Below are 22,809 nucleotides of genomic sequence, written 5' to 3'. Positions count from 1 at the left end.
CGGACATGAGAATAATACCAGGGGCGGGGCTGTGAGCAGAGCCCGTGCTGACACAAGGTCAGCTAAATCAAAAACAACAACAACCACTGGAATTCAGTCCCCTCAGCAGTTATCGCTTGATAATGTCCTGTCGATCAGGAGGAAACGTCGCGTTAGAGAGAGAGAGAGAGAGAGAGAGAGAGAGAGAATTGTATAAGCAATAATAAATCAAATGACTCAACCGAATTTTACCATGCCCTTTGTGCGTTGCTCGCCAGTCTAAGCAACAACGAGAAAGCCGTCCATCAGAAAGATAGAGAAGACTCTTTATAAGATTAATAGTGCTGAAGCAGCAGTCATTTTTAAAAAAACATGTCTACGAGAGGGTCTCCTTTCGAATAATAATAATAATAATAATAATATAATAATTATTATAATAATAATAATAAATTCACTCATTCATTAATAAGATAAACATGCTATCCTACCACACCTTGCAACCCCTCAAGACGTTGGGCAGAAAAAATATGTCCTTTCTATTTCCATTCGCATCTCTCAGTCTTTCAGCAGAAATGTTGACCAGCCCATTCGAATTTAGAAATCGCCCCCCCTCCCCCCACCCCACTCCAACACCCCGGGGCGGGGAGTATTAGAAAAAATAAGTATTTCGCTTTTTAAAAGATTCATTCTGCGGATTTCGCGGCCGGAGCGAGATTCGTTTATAAATAAATAGGACGGTGGGCCATGGGGAATTCCTCATTGGGATTCGGCTGGGCCCGGTGATTGTGTTTGTATATATATATATATATATATATATATATATATATATATATATATATATATATATATATATATATATATATATATATATATATATATGTGTGTGTGTGTGTGTGTGTGTGTGTGTGTGTGTGTGTGGTGTTATATGTTTGTGTGTACACCAGTGCTGTAATCAAACTACGTAGAAAATAACAGTACCTCATGTAAAATTTCGGGTTCAGACGACGCCTCTTGGTTCCTGGTTCCTGGTTCCTAAACGCTCACTCCACAAACACAGTTTGCGGGCACACTACACTGTTTATGAGGTGCAAAGCTTTATTCCCTAAATTGTTTACTTTACTCATTATTTAGTTTAACTTTACTTTATGTTACTTCGAAATGTTTATCTTAATTCATCTCTATTATCCCTTTCTTGCAACAAAAATAACCCCAAAAAATTACAGATATTTCTAAATTAGATATAAATGCAATAGTGCCTCACTGAAACCTTCTTTGAAAAAAGGATCAAGACTCCAGGACTAAAGAAGATAATTCCCGCCCACGACGAGACGGAGCGAAAGAGAAACCTCCAAATGACGTAGAAGAGCGTTTTGGCGCAATAATGGCTGACCCAAGAGCTTCCTTCATCAAAATGCAAATCGCCGAAGAATATGGTGATCAAGAACCGCGAAGGGGAGAGAGACTTCATTCCTATAAGTCCCACGAGGAATATGTCGACGGGGGAACGTAACAATGGAACTGATGCGATTTCAGGGGCGAAAGTGAGTCTACGTATACGAGGCGAAAACCGCCCCTGAGAAGGAAACTCAGACTGATTGAGTTACGACCAAGAAATGGTGACTATGGGCGGGTCCGTTCTTAGTTTTCTGTAAAAGAAAAATATATTGTTCCGGCTTTTATCTGTTCATCCGCACTTTTTTCTATCCGCACTTTTCTGTCCGCCCTCAGAACTTAAAAACTACCGAGGCAAGAGGGCTGCAAATTGTTACGTTGATCGTCCACTCTCTAATCATCGAACATACCAAATTGCAGCCCTCTAGCCTCATTAGCTTTTATTTTATTTAAGTTTAAATCTAGCCATAATCGTGCTTCTGGCAACGATCGATATAAGACAGTCCACCACGGGCCATGGTCAAAGTTTCATGAGACATGGCTCATACGGCATAATACCAGAGCGAGACCACCGAAAGATCGATCTATTTTCGGTCGCGTTGATTATACGCTATGGCGGCTGTACAGATAACTCGACTGCGCCAAAGAAGTTTCGGGACATTTTTTACCGTCAGCAGGCTGTTGCGGGAGGATTTTCCCTCACCATGACATTAAGATACGAGAATAAGAATAACATTAGTATACATATACAAAGATAATAATACTATTGTACATATGCACTGTTGTCAGTCTTCTTGCCTGGAAAATAGGGTAGGCCTGTCCTACCTGCTATTACATGATATTCCTTGTGTGTATGGGTCTTACTACTGATGAGGCCAGGTGATGTCTTCCCACTGGGAGGCAGTTGAAGTGCTGATTTCATCATGCCAAATTTCTCCCAGGCCTAGTCTCCTGGACTTGATCTAGTCTTCAGAACTCCTGGACTAGATTTCTGGACTAGATCCCTTGCAAGGGATAGATAATCATTTGTATTAATAATTTGGTAAAATAGCCAAAATGAAGAGCGGACAGGTTGACGTCCCTTTCACATGAAAGCATTCGTGATCCTTACATGTGTTGCTAGTGTTACCAAAATGCAGACGAAAGATTCAGGGCAGCGTTCCCATATTCAAATTGAAAGATAAACAAAACAAGGGACTGGCTACCCTGCCACACTCGTCCACAACAGAAATGAAAATATTTCACAGTTCCAATCACTTTTACAATAGCAGTGTAAAGATATTAGAGGAGGATGATGAATCAATTCCTAAATAAATCACTAATAATTAAAGTAATATTTTTCCCATTACAAAGCTTTTCCCTCGGGAAGAATTGATTCATGTCCACTCTAATATCAAGGACAACTTTTCCTAACGGAATCAAACAGCTCCTTAGATGGGTCTGCGACTGTGGAAAAACAGGTCTTGTACAGTAGAAACAAGCAACGATCTCAACTAGAGACTAAAGGGGCTCTTGCAACAACATAAAACAAGGATATACTTGAGTACTAAATGGGCACACTACCCTATAGGTGTGCGTTCAATACAACTTTCCTAATAGCTTTGCCTAGCCTAATACTGGGGTTAGATTGACTCCACTTACACAGGATGTCACATCACTCTGCAACAAAAGAGTTCTCCACATGTGAAGACAGAATTTACTCCTATTGAGGCGTCCTAATGATTATCAAACGCATCAGAGCTATTGGCTAGAAACGACTCTAAACTTGAATCTCAAAGGGGTTTGGAAAGTGGTGTACTCTATCCTCTAAGGTGTACCAAACCAGTGCTACAAGAGCAAAACTCTGATAATTTCCTATAAGACAAGACCCATAAGACCACAATTGCATTCCCAACCCGGGCACTATGTGAATTCTTGTACAAAATGTTTTACATTATACCTTTGTTCATTACCTGGAATGTGAGACGTATGTGGTGTAGACATTATGGATGGTTGAGTGTTATTATGTTTGGGTGTTAGGTGTTGTATTGTCCCCTGTGTGTCAACCAACTTCTGGTCCAAGTCCTTGATTTGATTTGTTAAATCTCCCACTTGAGACCAAACGTCCTGGTAGGATTGAGTGAAGCTCTTAACTGTCTGTAATGTTTGTTGTGTTTCTTGTTCTAACTGAATTAGATCGATATATGATTCATCATTACCAGTTGTCATTGTTACAATACTTCAAACACTTATATATAATCAAATAATACAATGTAAACTACATCAAGAGACAATGCCATACATCTCCCTACAGAAATAATGAATATGCATGTAAATAAGTCATGACCTTAATCAGACAAAAATCAACAATATTGTATAAAGAAATGCATACAATACAACAAAACATTATAAGTGACCTACATAATATATAGGCACAGTGAGTCTGGATCAATAGCACTGGACTACAGATCCAACACAGCTGCCACCAAATGTCGCGGGGCGTTTTCCCTCACCATGACATTAAGATACGAGAATAAGAATAACATTAGTATACATATACAAAGATAATAATACTATTGTACATATGCACTGTTGTCAGTCTTCTTGCCTGGAAAATAGGGTAGGCCTGTCCTACCTGCTATTACATGATATTCCTTGTGTGTATGGGTCTTACTACTGATGAGGCCAGGTGATGTCTTCCCACTGGGAGGCAGTTGAAGTGCTGATTTCATCATGCCAAATTTCTCCCAGGCCTAGTCTCCTGGACTTGATTTAGTCTTCAGAACTCCTGGACTAGATTTCTGGACTAGATCCCTTGCAAGGGATAGATAATCATTTGTATTAATAATTTGGTAAAATAGCCAAAATGAAGAGCGGACAGGTTGACGTCCCTTTCACATGAAAGCATTCGTGATCCTTACATGTGTTGCTAGTGTTACCAAAATGCAGACGAAAGATTCAGGGCAGCGTTCCCATATTCAAATTGAAAGATAAACAAAACAAGGGACTGGCTACCCTGCCACACTCGTCCACAACAGAAATGAAAATATTTCACAGTTCCAATCACTTTTACAATAGCAGTGTAAAGATATTAGAGGAGGATGATGAATCAATTCCTAAATAAATCACTAATAATTAAAGTAATATTTTTCCCATTACAAGGCATTACACTGTTTATCGATCTTGCTCGTTTTCTGTACAATACTAGAGACTGCCTGCCTTGAAGGAGGTATAAATATATGTACTGTTCAGAAAGCTGGCTATTACACTGTAAAATATTACAAGACTATAGGAAAAACATAGGTGAAATTGCCATTGTATTCAACAACATTGTTATTAAAGAGAACCTCTTTCCAAATGTCTTTACACACACACATACTTACAAACACACACACGCATATATATATTATATATATATATATATATATATATATATATATATATGATATATGTGTATGTATGTATGTATGTATTATTATATATATATATATATATATATAATATATATTATATATATATATATATATATAAATATATATATATATATATATAATATATAGTATATATATATATATATATATATATAATATTCATACATATATATATATATATATATATATATATATATATATATATTATATTATATATATATATATGCTTATATATATATATGTGTGTGTGTGTGTGTGTGTGTGTGTGTGCGTGTGTGTATTAATAAAATCATATAGGCACTGTATAAACACACAAACGTACAGTTTGACATAGCATGCCCCCAAACAGTTTGATCATTACAAAAGATAATGCTGTTATAAATGACAGTGCTGTTATTGGCTGTACTTAAACTTTGGTATGGAGGTACATCACAGATTATTTCGACGGGGTCATCGCGGAGAAATGTTGGCCTATATGTTTTCTAACTCCAACTAGACGTTTAACCTTATACAATACTAGGCTATATCACAAGAACGAGAAGATTCTCCTTCTTGCAAAATCTTCATAAGCTTCCCTGGCTGATTTGTGGCAAAATTTGCCATAAACTAAACATCGCTGGCTATTCTGTGGCAAAATTTGGTCATAAGATGGATTACTCTGGCTGCATTGTGGCAAAATTTTACCATAAATTATTTATTGTGTTCATACTTTCTTCGCACTGTTGTGTTACATAGAAATTTATAGTTAGCCATAAATTATTTTACATTTTCTTTCCCTGCTAATCTTCGTTTTCTACAATATAGCACAGAAAGGTTAATGATGCAACTTCTTGTTAAAAACTAGTGGCTATAGATGAGCGTTTGGCGTTCCGTAACACTAAAAAGTGAAAAGGAAGAATAAGAATCATATGTTAAGTCTCTTTAACCATCTTCTAGCAAAAATTGAGAGTATTTTTGAGGTCATAAAATTAAGTTGGTGTAATTGCTAGAATGGGCATATGCAAATAGTCCATTGTTTGTGATGAAGAGGTCTTGTTAAACAGGAATTGGAATTGCCATGGATTAGAAAGCGAAAATAAAGGACGAAATCATTGAGAAAAGGGATGAAATTATATACTATATGACTAGAAACTTTGTCGTCCTTTGATCACGTAAATAACCTATAGATTGAAGACCGTACTACTGTTTTTCGTATTGTGTAGCATAATTATCCACATATCATTGTAGTGTATCTATACTGTTTGTATTCCAATAAAAATACTTATTCAAATTCGAAACTTAACTTTGCCCTCGGGACTTTAAAAACGTCAGCTGCGGTTTATATAGCTTCATTATGTTGATTGTGATCTAATTGTTTTTTCATTTGTAAAAGTTTCTCGCAAAATTGTCACGAAAGTGATTAACAAAATGTACATTCTTTACATCAATGTTCTTGGCAATTTTCATGCGCAGTTTACCAATATACGTATTGTGTATAATAAAATTATGTTGTTTGCCCTAATTCAAATAATTTAGGCCCTAATTCATGTAATTTAGAAAAGTTCCTCGCAAATAGGTGTTATGAAAGTTATAAAAGAACATTTTCTAAATCTATTCCTATAGCAATTTTCAATTACAATTTACTAATATGTATGATATAATTAATAAGTGTTATAATTCAGTAGCACAAAGGAAATACTTTGAAAACTAATAGCTGCCCCATGCTTCATGGTTTGTTGTCGGCTGCAGTCGGCGAGTTATGAAATGAGGTGCGACGCCATCATATAGCTTTTGTTAGATACCGTAACAGCTATTCCTAGTGGATATCATCCACTTCCTCTTAAATTTTCACCCATACATACAACTTTCTATCGTATTTTTTAGTTATCATAAATAATTTAGCTTTCGTGTAAATTATTCAACCACTTATTCTCATAAAAACTGAAGAGATAGGAACGAATTAATGTTCACAACATGTTTCCAGAGGCTCCTATCCACTCCCTCACAGTTTAACCCCACGATTACAAATTTCTATAGTATTTTTCAACAAATAGAAATCACTTAGCTTTTATAGTATTATTTTAATAGTATATAAAAAAATTCTAATAAAAACCTGACAAGCTATACGTATTCTTCAATTACGCTTGTACGCTGTTCGCTTGTACGCTGTTCGCTGAGACGTTCGCTTCCTTCGTAACAATAACAAGATCCCGAGTCGGCGTGAATCTGAAAATTCCAATTCGGCCCTAATCCGACTTCCGGTCATCAATTCACGATTATGTCTTACTGCAAGCAAGAGGGTGAGGAGATGGATTAAAAGCCAGTATAATAATTTCATATTTAAGGCCTACCGTATGGGTTTGTCCATACCTAGGGTACGGTTCAAAACTGACGGGGAATTGAGTTCCCTTACCGGTAGGCCTGTGGGTTTTGTTTACCTTCCATTGTATTTTAAAGTTACGAGATTTTTAAAGAAATGGGTCGTTTTTTTAAATAATCATGGCTTTCAAGTAGTATAATTTGTAGGCCTAAAGGTCTGAAATTGTTCAAATCTGACTGGGAGTGAGTAGCCTTACCGGTAGGCTTAGGGGAAACAACCGAGTGGACTAGCTGATCCAGTCCTCGCCCGCTTGTTGATCCACCCTCCGAAAAAGTACTTTAACACGTCCTGACATTGGAGATGGTCACCAGTCATGAGTCATCGGTGGTGGAAGCAACACCTCGAGACCTCTACTCTCCTTTTGAAGTACTTTTTAGGAGAGTGGATCGACAAAGGGGTAAGACTAGATCAGCTAGTCCACTCGGTTGTTTCCCCTATGAGGTTGTTTAGGGCTACATTGATTTTATTTTGAGTACGAGATTTACAAAGTTAATTGTCTTGAGAAATATAGCGGAAAACACCGCAGTGGATCAGCCTTATTCACCCGATATTTAATTGGTGAAACAAGAATGCAATTAGGGTAAAAAACCGCATGGTACAGGGGTGGACCATGCACGATCAGCGTGAACAACCCCCAAAAAAGTACATTATAACGCGTCCTGACATCGGAGATGGGCATTAGTCGCGACTTGTTGTTGGTGAGAAACGGAGCTAAAGACCTCTACTCCGGTGTCAGGACGCGTTATAATGTACTTTTCTTGGGGTTGTACACATTGATCGTACATGGTCCACCCCTGTACCATGCGGTTTTTTACCCTACATTTTTAGGCATACCATTCAAAAGATTTGAACTAAAATAAGCATGTGAGGTCTTCGTAAAATATGTTTTCAAGGCAGTTTTGAAATCCAATATGGCTGCAACCGCCTGGGTGCCATTCATAAGCCCAGCGGATCCAACATGTTTCCCAGCCTTCCCAGCTCTCATTTAAACAATTTTAGCGTATATATGCAACATTTACTGATCTTACTCAATATTGCAGTTGTAATCGGCCCAATGAAAACATTTTGTTGCCTATATTAGTGAAAGTATGAAACTTCTCATTCCTGGGGTCATGGTTTGAACTGTAATTAATTTTTACCTTGTAATCAGTGGTTTTATCCTTACTGCCATCACAACAGAAACTCCACAGTGCTTACTTGATTGTAATTATACATGTTTTGGTCTTAATTCACTCCAAATTGCACTTGAACTACGGTGCGGTTCTTGGTTCCTAAGCTCTCACTCCACAAACACAGTTGCGGGCAACACATGAGTATGCAGTTTATGAAGTGCAAAGCTTTATTCCCTTAATTGTTTAATTTACTCATAATTTAGTTTAACTTTACTTTGTTACTTCAAAATGTTTATTTAATTCATGTCTATTATCCCTTTTTTGCAACCAAATTAACCCTGAAAAATTACAAGTATTTCTAAAGTAGATACAAGCAGATGACGGCAAAAATCTGAGTTGCCAATTTAGTGGAGCTTCATACATACGCCGATGCATTTACAAACTGTTTCCATGAATTCTAGTTGTCAGAGTAATGCAATAATGATAAAATTGCTGTAATATGTAGATACGTATACTACAAATAAATACGCAAATTTCACTTATTTCCCTGGTTTTGTGTAAGTCTTATACCCAGTTTGGAGGGTAAACACATACCAATTGGCAACGTTGATAAACAATAGAAGAGCGCAAACAACACCATAGGTACTGTTTACAGCAAAACTGTTGATATTTGAGTCAGGAATCTATTTACTTTTTCAATAAATATTTTCAAATTAACAATCATGAATGTGTAAAAAAAATTATGCAGTTCATGACCTTATACTGCCGTTTAACTATTTATTTAAATAATTGTCTAGTGCACGCTTATTCTTCTTCTGCTACCAAAAATCGTAGTTCCCTTGGATAAGTCGTGGTTTAAAGTCATTGTTTACGATTTTTATGAAGAAAGTGCCCCAGCGTTTATGGGTACAAGTGGTGTGCGGATTTAGCACATGGAATGAAAAGTTTATTGACACAAGCGACTCCGCAAACATCGAGATGGCGTCAATCTTCTAAATATTTGGAGTTGTAAGTAAAATTTTCAAAAGCGTCATGGAGGTATGTGTGGACTGCGTAGCCTCTTTCATTAACCTCTGTTTAATCTTAAAACAAGACCTTAATTTCTAACTTTAGAGAAAATACTTACTTCGAAAGGATAGTAGAGGTCTCGAGCTCTTGCTCTCACCACCAACAACTCGTGACTGGTGCCCATCTCCGGTGTCAGGACGTGTTAAGTACTTTTTCGGAGGGTGGATCCACACACGGTGGAAACTAGATCCGCTAGTCCAGTCGTTTGTTCCTCCTAGGTAGTGGGTTCGCTAGCCTTTGCATGATCCACTCTTTCAGTAGACACGTAAAGGAGGCATTGTAGACTAGGTATCCTAATGCCTAGGTATACAGTGTTCCCCCCGTATTCGCGGGTGATGCGTACCAGGCACCCCCATGAATAGTTAAAACCTGTGAATAGTTAAAACCACCACTAAAAATGTTTATAACTGCCTATTTTGAAAGTTCAGATACCAAATGTATACCTTAGATAACATCCTACTTCAAATATACCTAAAATTACTAACCTATTACTGTATTAATCTTTGAGGTATATTATTAATATCATTTCAAAGTCATCTTAAACATTTTACCATTAAAAGTATATACCTCCGGCCAATAACAGAGAGAGAGAGACCATTGAATGGCAACATCATATATCTGACCATCAAGAGTGAAATTATTATGAATTATTTCTGAGACAGAGAGAGAGAGAGACTCCTAGACTCCGACTCCTTCCCCTCTGCTAATTCGTATATCAAACTGCCATTTACTTCCCCGCCCATCCTCCTCCAAGTGGATAAAAAGACTGGGAATCACCATTTTTTTTATATTAATCTTATAAATATTTGAAAATTAGTTATAAGGTAAATCATTTATTTATACTACAAAACAAATAAACATATATAAGTAAGAGAGAGAGAGAGAATGTTATTGTTTTTGTTTAATCTCATTAAACTTAATATTATATTTGAAAACTATATACCTACACTTCTCTCATCTCAGTAAAAGAGAGAGAGAGAGAGAGAGAAATTGCATGATCTGGTGTGGGCAACACACTCCCCCTCCTGTCACATTACTTGATATATTTGACAGCTGTTGGACTCCAGCCATCTCAGCTTGGCTAACTGGAGTTCAAAGACAAGATGCTGGTTAGAATGTATTTTCTTAAAGTCTTACATAATTTTTTTTATATATAAACTAAAATCTTGCTAATTCACATTAGTATTTTCTTTAACGAATTTATATTATTGCTGTTTACATTAATATTGATATCTGAAAATTAGTAAATCATTTATTTATCATACAAAAAATATACATCTCTGTAAGAGAGAGAGAGAGAGAGATTAGCGTAGTATTTCCGTAAAATATTTTTACATATGATTGTTGTAATTACAGTTATTATTATTATTATTATTATTATTATTATTATTATTTGAAAATATTAATAAACACATTATACATGTGTGTACCATAAAAATCTGTTATCTCAGTAAAGAGAGAGAGAGGAGAACACTCCCTCCCCTCCTGTCACATTACTTGATATATTTAACAGCTGTTGGACCTGGAGTTCGAAAGAAAGATGCGTGAAGACTGGGATTTCCTTCAGTCTTACATAATTTTTTAAATTTATATACTAAAATCTTACCAATTCACTGTAGTATTTTCTTTAATGAATTGATTGCTCTTTACATTAATATTAATATTTGAAAATTAGTAAATCATTTATTTATCATAAAAAAAGCATACATCTCTGTAAGAGAGAGAGAGAGAATTATTATTGTTATTATGTGGTATCATTTAATCTTATTAAACTTTACTAATACAGTATTGATCTATATTAATATTTTAAAATTAGTAAATCATTTTTGTATCATAAAAATGTATTTAGGCATGAAAATAACATCAAAATATACTAATTAGTGATTATTTATCTTCGGAAAACCCAGCAAATAGACGAATTCCCCGCAAATATTGGGTAGATATGGTCCAGAGAGAAATCAGCGAATCAGTGAGTCCGCGAATCCGGAGAACGCGAATACGGGGGGCTCACTGTATGCCTCTACCCTATGACTGTGTGTACGAAACCTATAGCCAAAAATATGCCTAAGGCAAAATACTGAATGGCTGGCCTCTACCGTAGCGCTACCATCTTCCCGAAAAAGTACTTCAACACATCCTGTAACCCAAGATAGACATTAGTCAAGAGCCAGTGTCCGTCGAAGCAACACCTTGAGACCTCTACTTTCCCCTCGAACTAAGTTTTTTCTCCCAAGTCACAAATTAAGGCCATAATTAACAATTTTCGGGAAGGTTGTCGCGCTATGTTACCCTAGATCTGTATTTTGTAAGAGGCATGTTTAGGCCTTTCCCCATCATCCCAGATTCGATCTTCCCTTAACCTGATATTATGTAAGCCTATTAAAGAATTGTTAGGTTAACTGTAGACCAGGATATATTGTCTAGGCCTATCAGAAATTGCCAAAAATATAAAAAATCTTCTGAAAAGGGTCAAAGAATCCCTCTCCCTCCCATGCAAGGCCAAACCTATTGCAGAAACGGCAGAAATATTGAAAATCTTCATATGCCCTAATTATGGCGGCCAAAGCCGTCTCCCTCCATTCAGTCAACCACTTTGGGCACATTACCTTAGGTAAGGTTAGGTTAGTGTTATGTTCTCTGACAAGTCAGTAAAGGAATATTTTACTCTTGGAGCATACTATGTAATTGGCTGTAGGTTAATACCATTGGTAAAACTGAAGACCATAACATCCCTGTGGTTTGGTAATTGTCAGTTTAGATGCAAATTGGGCACCATGTTTAATACCAGCCCCTTGGGGATGAACATAAAAATCAGTAAATATCAAATGCATAAAAAAGACAGTAAACATAAATAAAAGGCCTTGAATATTCTTATAGGCAACCAGCAGGAACCAGGCCATCTTCAGCTTTACCATGCCATTAATATAAAGTGTATAGTACCAACACTTGAGTTAATTCAATGTACATATTTTTGTCAGCAGAGGAAAGCCAGTAGGTTAGGTAACTGGCAATGGCTTCCTAACCTTACACCAAGTATATAATTCCCCTGTTATTGTTGAGCTACAGCTTTAAAATTTTGCAGCTTTGGATTAGCAATATAACCAAGTCAAGCAACTCCAGAGTATGAAAAAATCTGCAGTATTGTAGGATATATCCAAGTACTGTACATATAAAGTTAGATTTGGTTAGGATGTACGTATATGAAAGTTGTCAAATCATAAGGTCCCTGAAATTCTGATCCAACTCAGGGTGTACCTGGCTTCTTTGCAGTGTTTCATGTTTGCAAATATATAAGCTCAGGATATGAGATGTCTTCAAATTGAAACCTTTCTTCTTTAAACTAAAAATTACGGTCCCAATTTTAAAGTGTAAATTTATGGAAGTATAAAGTTGAAGTGATGAGCCTTCAGGAGATCTGATGGATAAATGTGGTGAGGAGGGACGGGGAAGAAGATGCAAGGAATCAAAGTAGAGGGAAAAAATTGATTCAAGGTTGAAAGAAGCAAAAAGTTCAGAATTTTTATATGTATGCTTTTTCGCAGGGAAAGACAGGGTGATCTTTGTGACGGAGGAAGACCATGAGACACCAGCTAAAGTGTCGTTACCTGATGACAGCGATGAACAACCAGGTAATTGTGTGCTTGAACTGCTTTTACTTGGCTTGAGAAATGTACTGTTGTGTAAGGTTTAGAATGTCCTCGCAATTTTGTGTGTGTGTGTGTGTAAAGATAACAGTACTGTATGTAAGAGGTGAAGTACTATGTTTTTAGTAATGGCTTTGAATCTTGTTTTTTTTTTTTTTTTTTTTTTATAAGAATTGCCATGTATATCAGTTTAGTAGTACAGTACATTAAAACTATATAAAGTTTTTGTTTAAAGTTAAATTGTTTAATGTAAACAGCCACTTCTGCAGTTTAACTGTTTGAGAAAACTACTTAGACTGCACATTTTGAGGAAGAAGAGAACCTCGGTAAACAATCATGTCAAACAAATCATTACCATAAATAGTCTGGAAGATCTTTTTGAAGTATCAGATGCATTTTACTTTTAGCACAGAAGTCAGTAAACTATATTACCAATTGTTGAGGAAAAATATCTCTTACCAGTATATTTGTTGTAAAAATTTATGGAAATTTACCAAGATCAAAGATGCATTCACTTTTGTAGATTATACTTCTTTATTTCTTTGCACTTTTCTTTGCAAAATTACAGTTATAACTAACATATTATAAAAGTTAAGAACTAAAACCAACAGCAACCCCTGGGTATTTTTATGAGCCAATACATATATAATAAGATGTCATGTGAGAGAAGCATTATTTGCTTCCTTTGAAGTCAAGATCACAACTAGCTCATAAGCTGTCTGCTTCTTGATTTAAGCCAGTCTAAAATTTACCATTAGTGAATTTATGGGCCATAGAAGTATATAAAGGAAACTCTTTCCCACCCGATTCCTTCAAATCGATGGCATGTAATATTGGGTACCAGCATGAGTGGATCCATTCACCACCCAAACCCTGTTATTGCTACTTGATATTCATCAATGGTAGTTTATGTGAAATACAATGCTTAGTTTAGAAATTAACCTTGGAGTACAGTATACCTCATTAAAAAATAAATGTGTATCAATAATAATGTAGTACAAACACCAGTTATGTTATGGATGGTCATTTGTTGTTGAATTGTTTGTAAGTTGGGTTGTTCAAGTACAGTATGGTATAAAGTCACTCTGAACACAGTTTTAATTTGTAATCCCGTTTTAACCTCTCAAACATTCGTAAGGAAAATGTTCTTAAATAGGTTGGTGTCAGTACACAATGCTTAATCAGTTTCTGGGTGTTCTTAGTCTTCACTTCCTAATGTACTTTTTCTTTTCCAGTAGGCCTAATACAGCCAGATGGAGAAATTAACTGGAGTTGTCCCTGCCTGGGTGGGATGGCAACCGGCCCATGTGGAGTTGAATTCCGAGAAGCTTTCACATGTTTCCACTACTCAAGTGCGGAAATTAAAGGCTCTGATTGCCTAGAACCCTTCAGACAGATGTCAGAGTGTATGTCTCAATATCCAAATGTGTATGGAAACAAAGATGAGAAAGAGGGCCAAGAATTACCTACTGACACCAGTCCTGAATCTTCTAAATCCGAAGTCATGACAAAGGATTAGCCTTTGCTCGTTTTTAGTATTGAATTGGCATTTGTAGATATTGTAAATTTGTGTTTTTTTTTATGCAGTATGTGAGTTGCTTCATAACAGATGTATAGTGTTGGTTAGATAATTTTGTTACAGAATTTTCAAAGAACATCTTATGTACATTATGTATGTAACTCCTTGTACAAAACTGTTAATTCGTGCGATTTTCATTTCAAATGGGTCAGTATCGATGAAATCGTCACTCCAGTGGAGGACATGGATAGAAACATTCCAGACCAGTACTCATTTGTCTTGTCATTCAAGAATGTGCAGCTATACTGAAACAAGATAACATGTAGCATGAATTGTGGCAGTCTTGTATGATGTTTGATGTGGGAATTATTTAATGGTTCCAGTAAAGAACGTCTTGAAAGTGTACATTAATTAACGCACACTAGTCACCTTAAGCTGATCAAGTAGATTATCTTCTCATTTTGAAGTTGTCTTACCTACGCAGTTTTCTCTCATTTCCAGCTATGGTGATGTGAATATATACATATGTTGTACTAGCCAAATAAATTACTAGATTTTGGTAGATGTCAAGAAACTGCAAAATATAAAATAGTTATTTCCTAAAATGTGTAGAAATTTCAGGTGCTAGTATGTAAACAAACCTGTCTCTACAGATACCTCATATGTGGTCCACTTATAGTTAGTTACCAGGCCCTGAATCACTGATATAAAGCAAGGAAAATGGGAGTTAGGTTTAGAAATTGGAAGAATATTTTAGTCAGGGAAGACACAATTCCACCTATTTATTTGGTAATGTTTATGTATATAATCTCTTCCAGTGTAGTTTATGTGATTTCATCATCCAGCATTTAATCAATTTCACATTTTTAGGAAGCTGCAACCCTACGAATTACTCTTAGTTTTTTTTTTTTTTCTTTATTTCTTTTTTAACACATCCAGCAGACCAGCTTGTGAGAGAGGTAATTTTCATAATTCAGTGGTCTGGTTAGACTATTTATAAATGATAACAGACCCATGGATGTCAAGTTTGTAGCTCAGTGGTCTGGTTAAATTCATCATGATAATGATGATAATCATAATCAGATCCATTCAATATATTTTTAAGTAGTAATTTATTACAGGTTAAATGATACATGTTAAATAATAAATACATATTTTTTAGGAACAAACCATTTGGACCAGCTCTATGATTGTTGAGAATGTTAACGCATTGGCCTTGTTAAATTATTTATTGTTGGTAATAAAATACTAAATTATTTATTGTTGGTGATAAAAAACTAAAGGGATGTATTATAATTTTACAACAAGTTTTATACACATCTGGTTTTCCTTCTGTGCTGTATATTTTCTTGCTTTCTCTTTGCTACATGGTTACATTTGTTACGTGATTCAGGGTTCGCATTTCACCTACAGAAGCAGCTGAGCAGTGGTGAATATAGAAGTTTTATATATGAATCAAAACTAGTTTCTTATGGTTATGAAATTTGACAGAAAAAGATAATTTGTTGGATAATAAACTGAACATGTGCAGGTGTGACACTTATTACTATGCAGATAATTTTGTATTTTTGTTATTTACCAACAAGTTTATGTAATATGCAGATGAGCAGACATGTAAATAAAATACTTTTTGAAGTTAACGAATCTGTTCTTTAATATGAAACAGAAAAGGCTGTACAGTATTTGCCAAGAAATTTGTAAAATGTATCAGTAACTAGGTAGATGTGTATAGGCAATGTCAGTTTTGAACTGTGCATGAGTAACCATTCTGTTTAACATAGATCGAAGTTTATTCTGTAAGTTTATGAAAATGGTGATAGTGTATTCCATATGTTACTGAATACTGAATATCATGCTGTGATTTTTAAACACCTTGTTTGTTTTTAAATACTACCTTGTTAATTTATGTTTATTGGTTTTAGTCAACTGTACTGAAGACTATTTTGTATGTTTTGTGCCTGGATAGGGAATTTAAGATATTCATGATAAAATGAAGACACATTAAAGAGGAGGGCATAGAATTTTACAGAATGATAAATAGATATTTTAGTGTTGATGGAGTAGAAAGATGTGACTATGCAGGTTCTTTAGTACAAAGCTTTTGATTCTGAATCTTTGTGTGGGATCATGCCAAATCAAATTCACTTGCTCTTTTGTCACCTCAAGAACGATCCTTCATTCCAGGGTTATCTAAATGTGAATAACAAAGATCTTAAGGAAAACTTATGGCAGAACATGTAATACAGTTTTTCTGCAAATTCATCTTTCATTGAAGGGTACTGGCAAACCAGTCTTAATAATGTAACTGGTAAGTAGAAGACTTACTGTGTAAGAAAATTTAGTATGCATTCTTACAGATTCATGTAAGGAGAATGAAGGTACAATACATAGTCTCAGCATCAGAACTGCACAAAGACATCCTTGATGTTAGAACTCATTTTTTGGTATGGCTATAGTACTGGTAGAACATTCACAAAACAAAATAAAGCATCAGGTTGGGAATAACCAGTTTTTGAAATGGCAGTTCTGAAAGTTGACTTCTCCATCTTTTGAGCTAATTTACAAAGCTGTCTTGGATTTAAAAAGAGTTGACAGTAAACCCTAAGACCTGAAAAGACTGAAAACTGTTATTCCCTTGGCTGTCAAATTCTATAATAATTAAAGTTTTCCATACCGAGAGTATAATACTTGTGAAGGGAAGCTTTCAAGTTGTATTTTTCAAGCAAACTTGTCACTGCTAGTATGATATTTTAAAATTATTACCCTTTCAGGCAGTTGTTCTTCATTCCCTTTAGTTTTCTAATTGTTCTTTATTTTTGTGGTTTTCAGGCCTAAACTTGTAGAGCGCCTCAGTGGTGTGATCGGTACGGTCTTGGCCTGCCGCCTCGGTGGCCATGAGTTCGATTTTCGGGCATTCCACTGAGGGGTAGGTATGTGTATTTGTGGTGAAAGTAGTTCACTCTTGACATGGTTCGGAACTCACATAAAGCCGTTGGTCCCGTTGCTGAATAACTACTGGTTCCATGCAATGTAGAAACACCATACAAACAAACAAACCTAAACTTGTAGGCACCAACTATCCAGTAGTGATGACCAACAAAAAACTATAGATTCCCCAAAGCTATTTGCTTTCAAGAAAAGCAACATTTACAATACAGTATACATATACCTTGCCGAGATTTTTTATAAAGTTCTCATATGTCTGTAATGTAAAGTGAAGTTTCAAGAAAAAATATTTGTAGACTTAACTCTTGGAGTGTTATGTTAGTGGAACTTAGCAGTTTGAGCCCCTCATATTGGTATGTAACAAACATGGATTTAATAGGGAACCTTCATCAAAGAGAAACCAGATAAGCAGCTCACATGGAAGGAAAAGAAACTTTAGGTGTCATCACCATTAAAAAAGCATCAGAAACTAGGAGAAATTTCTCAGAAAAGTTGCTAAAAGCAGTCTGAAGCAGCTATTCCTCAAATATTGCTCAGAAATATCTTGAACAGAATGCCTCAGGTTAAGTCTCATTGGTAAACAAGTGACCATATTCCCCTGCAGCACTTGCACATATATTATGCAATAACTGCAGTAGCTCCTCATTGCATTATCTGAAGAGAAAAACATCATCCTCCTGTGGTTATATGCACATCCTAATTACGAAGTTACAATTTTTTTATGGTGAATATCACTCCAAATATAAATTTGTACTGTATTTTTTAAATCATTCGTTTATTTTAAACATTCATCTCAAATTCATTATAGCCTGAAAAATACTTAAAATTCCAGTGCTTGGCTTCAAGCCTAAGTTTCATATTCCATTATGTGTGGCAATACGCTTGATTAATAAAATAATCAGGACTTCATAGGTCAGTAGAATATGTAATTGATTCCAGGGATTTCTGCATGCCTATGAATATAGGCTAAGTGTTGCTTACTCGGTTAACTCTGAAAGCGACGTTGGTTAGGATTTCATAGCTCTGGTCTAGCATCTTTAAGTATTTGCCACAAAGGGAGCGCCCCATATGCATTTTTGTTGGCTGAAAGCAAAATGATATATGGATACAAAACTAGGCCTCTTAATATGTGTCCTCTCGGGTGTTTTCTGAATAAAATTTCGTTATCTTAAACGAAAGCGCCTCAGCGGCGTGGTTGGTATGGTATTAGCGTCCCACCTCGGTGGTCGCGGGTTCGATTCTCGGCCATTCCATTGAGGAATGAGAGATGTGAATTTCTGGTGACAGAAGTTCACTCTCGACGTGGTTTGGAAGTCTCGTAAAGCCGTTGGTCCCGTTGCTGAATAATCACTGGTTCCATGTAACGTAAAAGCACCATACAAACAATCTTTCACGATTCTTAATCTGTTATACCAGGTGGAAGGGTCAAGTCCTTGTAAGATTGACCACTTATCAGGCAAAATTAAACACAAAATAATGCAAATATTTTACTTTATTGTATTTGCAAACGCTTGATTAATAAAACGTTTGCATTTTCATACCATTTCTTATTTAATAAGCACATCAGGATTGCAATATTGACTTTCTAATTCATCTTGTCTTGCACTATTCTCCATGTATCTTAGCTGATGGAGAGCTGAGAGTTACTGTTTGTTTTTATTTTCTGAGTTCAGGATATATATTAGATTGTATGTGAATGGAGGGTTTTGCGCAGCTGATGTAGAAATTGGGAAGTTTAAACACAATTATCATGTATAGGATGCACCAATACTGAAAACGGTTATCGTGGAGAAGATTTTTAACCTTGGGTCTTCTGAGTAACAAATTATATTATTGAATACTATTCGATGTCTGTAGTATTCATGTAGTTATATTGCAATGCCTTTATTTAGGACTCTGTCACTTTGTTAGTAATCCTAAAAGGGATTGTGAAGATCTCTCGTTTTTTAATAAATAATTATCGTGTAAGTGTTACTAAAGTAACTTTTTTTTTTTCATCAGAATTGTGTACTACTGCTTTCCAAACGCCTACTCAAACATGTGCACACACGCAATTATTATTTGAGTTAGCTGCAGTTCTTTAACTTAGACAGGATTTATAGCATTTTCATTCATTTATCAATCTACATTTCTCAAAATGATACTATGTTCCCTTGTTATTTACTGATTCTCTCCTAAACTTTCTCTTTCCCTCGAAACTGTTTCTCCTGGTTCCTAAGTGAAATACTGTATTGTTGAGTTATAAGCAGTTATTAAGTTGAAAATAGTTGTTTTTCTGGCCTTTTATTTCGTTTCATTTTCCTCCAAATTACATTTTCTTCCATTTTTATTAACTATTTTACTCCTACAAGCCTTTTTAATCGTGTTTAGCAAGAGTTTCGTCACTAATGAAAGCTGCGTTTCTTTCCTTATTGACTGGTCGTTGACGTATGACTATAGCTTAAATTAGTTTTTTATGTCATTTTTATTCAGCTTTGAAAAATTTGTTCAAGTTACATCGCTTCTCCTTATTTTTTTACCGTTTCCTTTTCTTATTGACCGTTTTTATCTTTTTCTAACCAATTTAATCGTAACTGAGAAAAGCGGCGTTTCCTATCTTATTGACCGGGCGTTGACGCCATAGTCCCCAGCAAGTAAACAAAAATTTGTGGCATCGTTAAGGCATGATCCCGTCCCCTACAATATTTGGCTCAGTTTAATGTCGTGTGTTACACTTGTTAAGTCGTAAATAAGGCAACAATGACTGAAACCGAACCTACGACCCGTGAAAGGGTAAGGATGATGCAAAATGGCCTTTGGAGAGCGTATTTGTCGTGTGGTTGGTTAATGCAGGATAGGTGGCTGATCCACCATAGGTACTAGGCTACTATTTAACGTCACCGGTTAACCTAGCTTTTGGAGAACTTGTTTCTGATTTATTATGGCATTTAGGCTGAAAACCCTACTTAAGTTATCTTATGACTGGTTAGGCTACCTTACCTTAGGTGGCCGATGTAGGGTTCGACGTGACAGGTTAGGCAGGCCATTGACAGGTTAGCCTAGCCACGTAGATGGACTGACTGTTTTCCTCACATATTTATTTTGTTAGACAGGAAAACATATATAGGATATCTTATGACTGACTTAGGCAGCCAATCGACCGTTGGATACTATGATGGCAACCGATCTACCGTAGGATCTAGCTAGGGTAAAACATCGCGTGGACTGGCCAACTCACCGACTATCACGGCTGGCCACCCTCCGAAAAAGTACTTTTAACGCGTCCTGACACCGGAGATGGTCATCAGTCATGAGTTGTTGGTGAGAGAAGGAGCTAAAGACCTCTACTCTCTTTTCGAGGTAAGTATTTTTTTCAAAGTTAGAAATTAAGGCCATATTTTAGGATTTAAACAGAGGGTAATGAAAAGGGTGGCCAACACAGGCCCAAAACACCAAAACGCTTTCGAAATTTTTACTTACGATTAAAAAACTTTAGAAGATTGACGCCATCTTGATGTTTGTGAAGTCGCTTGTGTCAACAAACTTCCAATTTCCTGTGCTAAATCTGCACACCACGCTGGGGCACTTTCATCACAACAATTGTAAAACGTTCCTTTGCCACGACGTTTTTAAGGAAACTACAGTTTTGGTAGAAGAGGACGACAAAGTGTGCACTAGATAATTATTATTTAAATAAATAGTAAAACATCAATAGTATATATTTTACATATTTATGATGATTAATTTGAAAATATTCGTTATTGAAAAAGTAACTTGATTCCTGACTCAAATTTAAGTAATTATTTGTTCCGATACGTAATACAAACCCTCGGTCCTTTAACAATAGGAAGGTAACTAGCGGCAGCTGGGACGGTCGTAAGCTTCGAACAAGGGGAGAAGAAAAGGTAGTTAACTGCTTGTCCGATCGTGCGCGCGCCCGCGCGCCGAGAGGTGAAGAATCACTTTTGCTTTCGGGCCGCGGGTGTGAAGGACGTGTTCGTCATCGCTCTCCTGCCCGCTTCATCGTCGTATGCTTTTGGTTTTATATTGTGTTTTCTACTAATGGTTTGGTTTGACTTGAAAATGAAACTGTAAGTACACTGTTTTCATTTTCATTACTTAATTATGAATCAACATGGAGCTATCGCCGTACAGACGGCGATTTCCGCTCTTTTCATGAATTGAACCCTTGAATTATGTCTCGGTGCCGAGGGCGGGCGTCACTCGCGCCGAGTCATGTATTTTGGGCGAAAGTGTGTAATTGAAAGATGTAAGTACTCTTTTTCATTATATTTTTGCCCTGTGCGTTCGTTGCCGAGAGCTTGATTGCGCTCGGCAAGAGCCTCTTATTTTGTATGAATAGAATGCAATGAAAGTGGATTCGCAATGCAGTTTTCTTTTCATTTTCATTTATTAATTGCATCAAATTTAATTTTGGATCAATTTCCGCTCTTACCCGGGAATTAATCCTTACGATTTATTGCTGTGAAAGTGAAAATAGCAAGTGCAGTATTGTTCATTTTCATATATATTTATGATAGCATCATATTATTATGGATCAAGTTTCCGCTCTTACCGGGAATTGATTTTTCCCTCTTTAAGTTCTATGAAGTGAATCGCAAGTGCAGTATTCTGTTTCATTTTCATATTACTTTTCACTGCTGTGCGGGGGTAGGGGAAGCGAAGGTCTGCCAGGAAGTCGTCGGAAAGCTCTCCCGCAGGTGCTACAGCCGTGGGAGACGACCTTGGACAGGTATGGACCACTGCGGCTGCAGGGCGTGCCTAGCATCCACGATCCGCTGCAGAGTCTAGCGAGGTCTGGTGGGCGGTGACCTTGGAGTGGTCTCCACTACAACCTTCACGGGCCGCTTATGCTGCTTCCCCCCGCTGGTCTACACTCCCCATGCTGTGTCGGTGACGCCGTCTGCCGCTTCTAGGGCCGGTCGCCGCCGTACCGCCGGGAGGGTATGCCGCCGCCGCCTGTGTTTTCTTCGTGTTGCCTGCCCCAGACTTCCGCTGTTCCAGCAGCTCGCCCCTGGACCGGCCGCCAGTACCACGCTGGCTGCCGATGATTCTACGAGGCGATGGCTGGGCCTGCGTACCTGTCGCTGATGTGGTTCCCGCTACTGGCTTGGCTGTCCCTTCTGTGTTTACCGCTGCCGCTGTTCCTGCCGCTCCTGAGCTGGTTGCTGTTCCTGTCGCTCCTGGTTCCTGCGCCTGTCCATGCTGGTCCTGCCCATGGTGTGTCTTCCCCAGTCCCAGGTCCTTCCGGACAGGTGCAGTCGTGGGCCGTGTTGCTTCGGCAATAGGCCCGACTCCGGCCTGGATGGAGGACCTGACGACTGTCCTGCGTGAGCTGACGAAGAAGAGGAAGGTGTCATCTTCGTCTTCGTCTGTTGCT

General features: G+C 36.9%; 2 protein-coding genes across 2 annotated transcripts in view; both read left to right on the top strand.

Moving 5' to 3' along the window:
- Positions 1 to 6,925: 6,925 nt before the first annotated feature.
- On the top strand, positions 6,926 to 15,179 carry LOC135212492 (mitochondrial intermembrane space import and assembly protein 40-like). Its single transcript, XM_064245980.1, has 3 exons — positions 6,926 to 7,060; positions 12,863 to 12,949; positions 14,200 to 15,179. Exons 1-3 carry the CDS (start codon positions 7,039 to 7,041, stop codon positions 14,481 to 14,483), a joined length of 393 nt encoding a protein of 130 aa, XP_064102050.1. The 5' UTR covers positions 6,926 to 7,038; the 3' UTR covers positions 14,484 to 15,179.
- Positions 15,180 to 20,042: 4,863 nt separating this feature from the next.
- Positions 20,043 to 22,809, top strand: part of LOC135212491 (symplekin-like) — an 87,965-nt gene continuing 85,198 nt past the window's right edge. Inside the window, 1 exon segment of the mRNA XM_064245979.1 lies at positions 20,043 to 20,201. Coding sequence (XP_064102049.1) covers positions 20,169 to 20,201 — 33 coding nt within the window. The 5' untranslated portion in view covers positions 20,043 to 20,168.

This window comes from Macrobrachium nipponense, chromosome 41, assembly GCF_015104395.2.
Source record: "Macrobrachium nipponense isolate FS-2020 chromosome 41, ASM1510439v2, whole genome shotgun sequence".
Lineage (NCBI taxonomy): Eukaryota > Metazoa > Arthropoda > Malacostraca > Decapoda > Palaemonidae > Macrobrachium > Macrobrachium nipponense.
The sequence above is the reverse complement of the archived record's forward strand: the minus strand, read 5'-3'. Positions and strand labels throughout refer to the sequence as shown.

What these genes read in the sequence shown, in the direction of transcription:
- LOC135212492 (XM_064245980.1), top strand. Translation starts at nt 7,039, where the DNA reads ATGTCTTACTGCAAGCAAGAGG. An exon ending in GTCTTACTGCAAGCAAGAGG is followed by an intron (nt 7,061 to 12,862) that starts GTGAGGAGATGG and finishes GCTTTTTCGCAG; the next exon opens with GGAAAGACAGGGTGATCTTT. An exon ending in TGACAGCGATGAACAACCAG is followed by an intron (nt 12,950 to 14,199) that starts GTAATTGTGTGC and finishes TTTCTTTTCCAG; the next exon opens with TAGGCCTAATACAGCCAGAT.